Source organism: Nicotiana tomentosiformis, chromosome 8 (genome assembly GCF_000390325.3).
Source record: "Nicotiana tomentosiformis chromosome 8, ASM39032v3, whole genome shotgun sequence".
NCBI classification, from domain to species: Eukaryota; Viridiplantae; Streptophyta; class Magnoliopsida; order Solanales; family Solanaceae; genus Nicotiana; species Nicotiana tomentosiformis.
In genome coordinates this window covers 35,283,748-35,285,176 of record NC_090819.1, presented here as the reverse complement: position 1 = coordinate 35,285,176, position 1,429 = coordinate 35,283,748, and the positions used below count along the sequence as shown (strand labels likewise).

The 1,429-nt window shown below is 39.9% G+C and overlaps 1 protein-coding gene across 1 annotated transcript; it reads left to right on the top strand.

Moving 5' to 3' along the window:
* The first annotated feature begins 813 nt into the window (after positions 1-813).
* LOC138897316 (uncharacterized) lies at positions 814-1,182 on the top strand. Its single transcript, XM_070183279.1, has one exon. It carries the CDS (start codon positions 814-816, stop codon positions 1,180-1,182), a length of 369 nt encoding a protein of 122 aa, XP_070039380.1.
* Positions 1,183-1,429: the final 247 nt, after the last annotated feature.

Here is a 1,429-nt window from a genome sequence, read left to right as displayed (position 1 = left end):
AGGATGCTCAATAATCAAGAGCAATTCGACAAAGAGAGGCGAGAAATGAATCAAGTGGCGACTTCTCATACCACTTCAATCAAGAAAATTGAGACTCAATTGGGTCAAATCTCTTATCAATTGAATGTGAGACCACAAGGATCATTGCCTAGTGATACAGTTCCAAATCCAAATAGAGATGAGGGAATAAAGAGTGTGTTTGCAGTTTCCACAAGGCGGGGCAAAATCCTAAAGAAGAGATCCATTGTAGTTGAGGATGATGATGACGAAGAGGAGTTGCCTCTCAAATATGATTTTCCTAAGGTCAAGAGTCACAAAATTCCTAAGGTGGTTCTTCCCAAGGTTGATGATCCTCCTAAATTTGATGAAGTTCCTAAGAAAAATGTACCTCTCATGGTCAATGAGATACCTAAGGTGGTTGAAGTTCCCAAGTGTGAAATGCCAATAGTAAGTCCAATTGTTGTTGAAGAGGTGCACCAAGCACCAAGCACTTCTCAAAATGCAAAAAAAGCCGCTTCAAAGGAGAACGAACCAAGCAAGGAGGCACCTAGAGTGTACAAGCAATTACCGAGACCCCCTCCTCCATTTCCACAAAGATTTGTAAAGCAACAACAAGAAGGCCTATTGCAAAAGTTCTATGATATGTTGAATCAAATCACCATCAATGTGACTTTTGTGGAAGCTCTTGAAAAGATGTCGGGTTATGCTAAATTCATGAAGGACTTAGTCACTTAGAAGAAGAATGTTAATTTTGAGACCATCAAGATCACCCACCAATATAGTGCAATCATCTCATAAACCGAGGTTAAGAAGATGGAAGAACAGAGGGCTTTCACTATTCCTTGTGCTATTGGGTTGACAAGCTTCGCAAAAGCTTTGTGTGATTTAGGGGCAAGTATCAATTTGATGCCCTATGTCATATTCAAGAAGTTAGGTTTGGGGGATCCTAGACCTACCACAATGAAGTTCTTAATGGCGGATCGAACATTGAAGAAATCATTGTGTGTCATTGATGATGTCCTTGTCAAAGTGGATCATTTCTATTTTCCCACAGACATTGTAATATTGGATTATGAAGTGGATGTAGAAATTTCAATCATCCTTGGCAGGCCTTTCTTGTCTACCAGGCGAGTTATTTGTGATGTTAAAGGGGGAGATCTCAAATTTAGAATGAAGAGGTAATTTTTCATATTCAAAAGTCAATGAAACAACCAAATGAATATGGTGTGATATCCGTAGCTGATATGGTAGATGATGCGGTTGATGATGATATGGAAGATATTTGCATGGAAGAAGCTCTACAAGCGGTTCTCCTCAATTCGAAAAATGAGGCCATGGAAGGGTATAATGAAGCCATGAGGGCTAAGGAGGGACTCGGTTCATGTTCTTACAAGCCCTAGAAGATGTCCCTTGACTTGGAAAATCATGT

Bases quoted from the DNA above. Each gene is read 5' to 3' on its own strand.
- LOC138897316 (XM_070183279.1), top strand. From the start codon at position 814: ATGGAAGAACAGAGGGCTTTCACTATTCCTTGTGCTATTGGGTTGACA.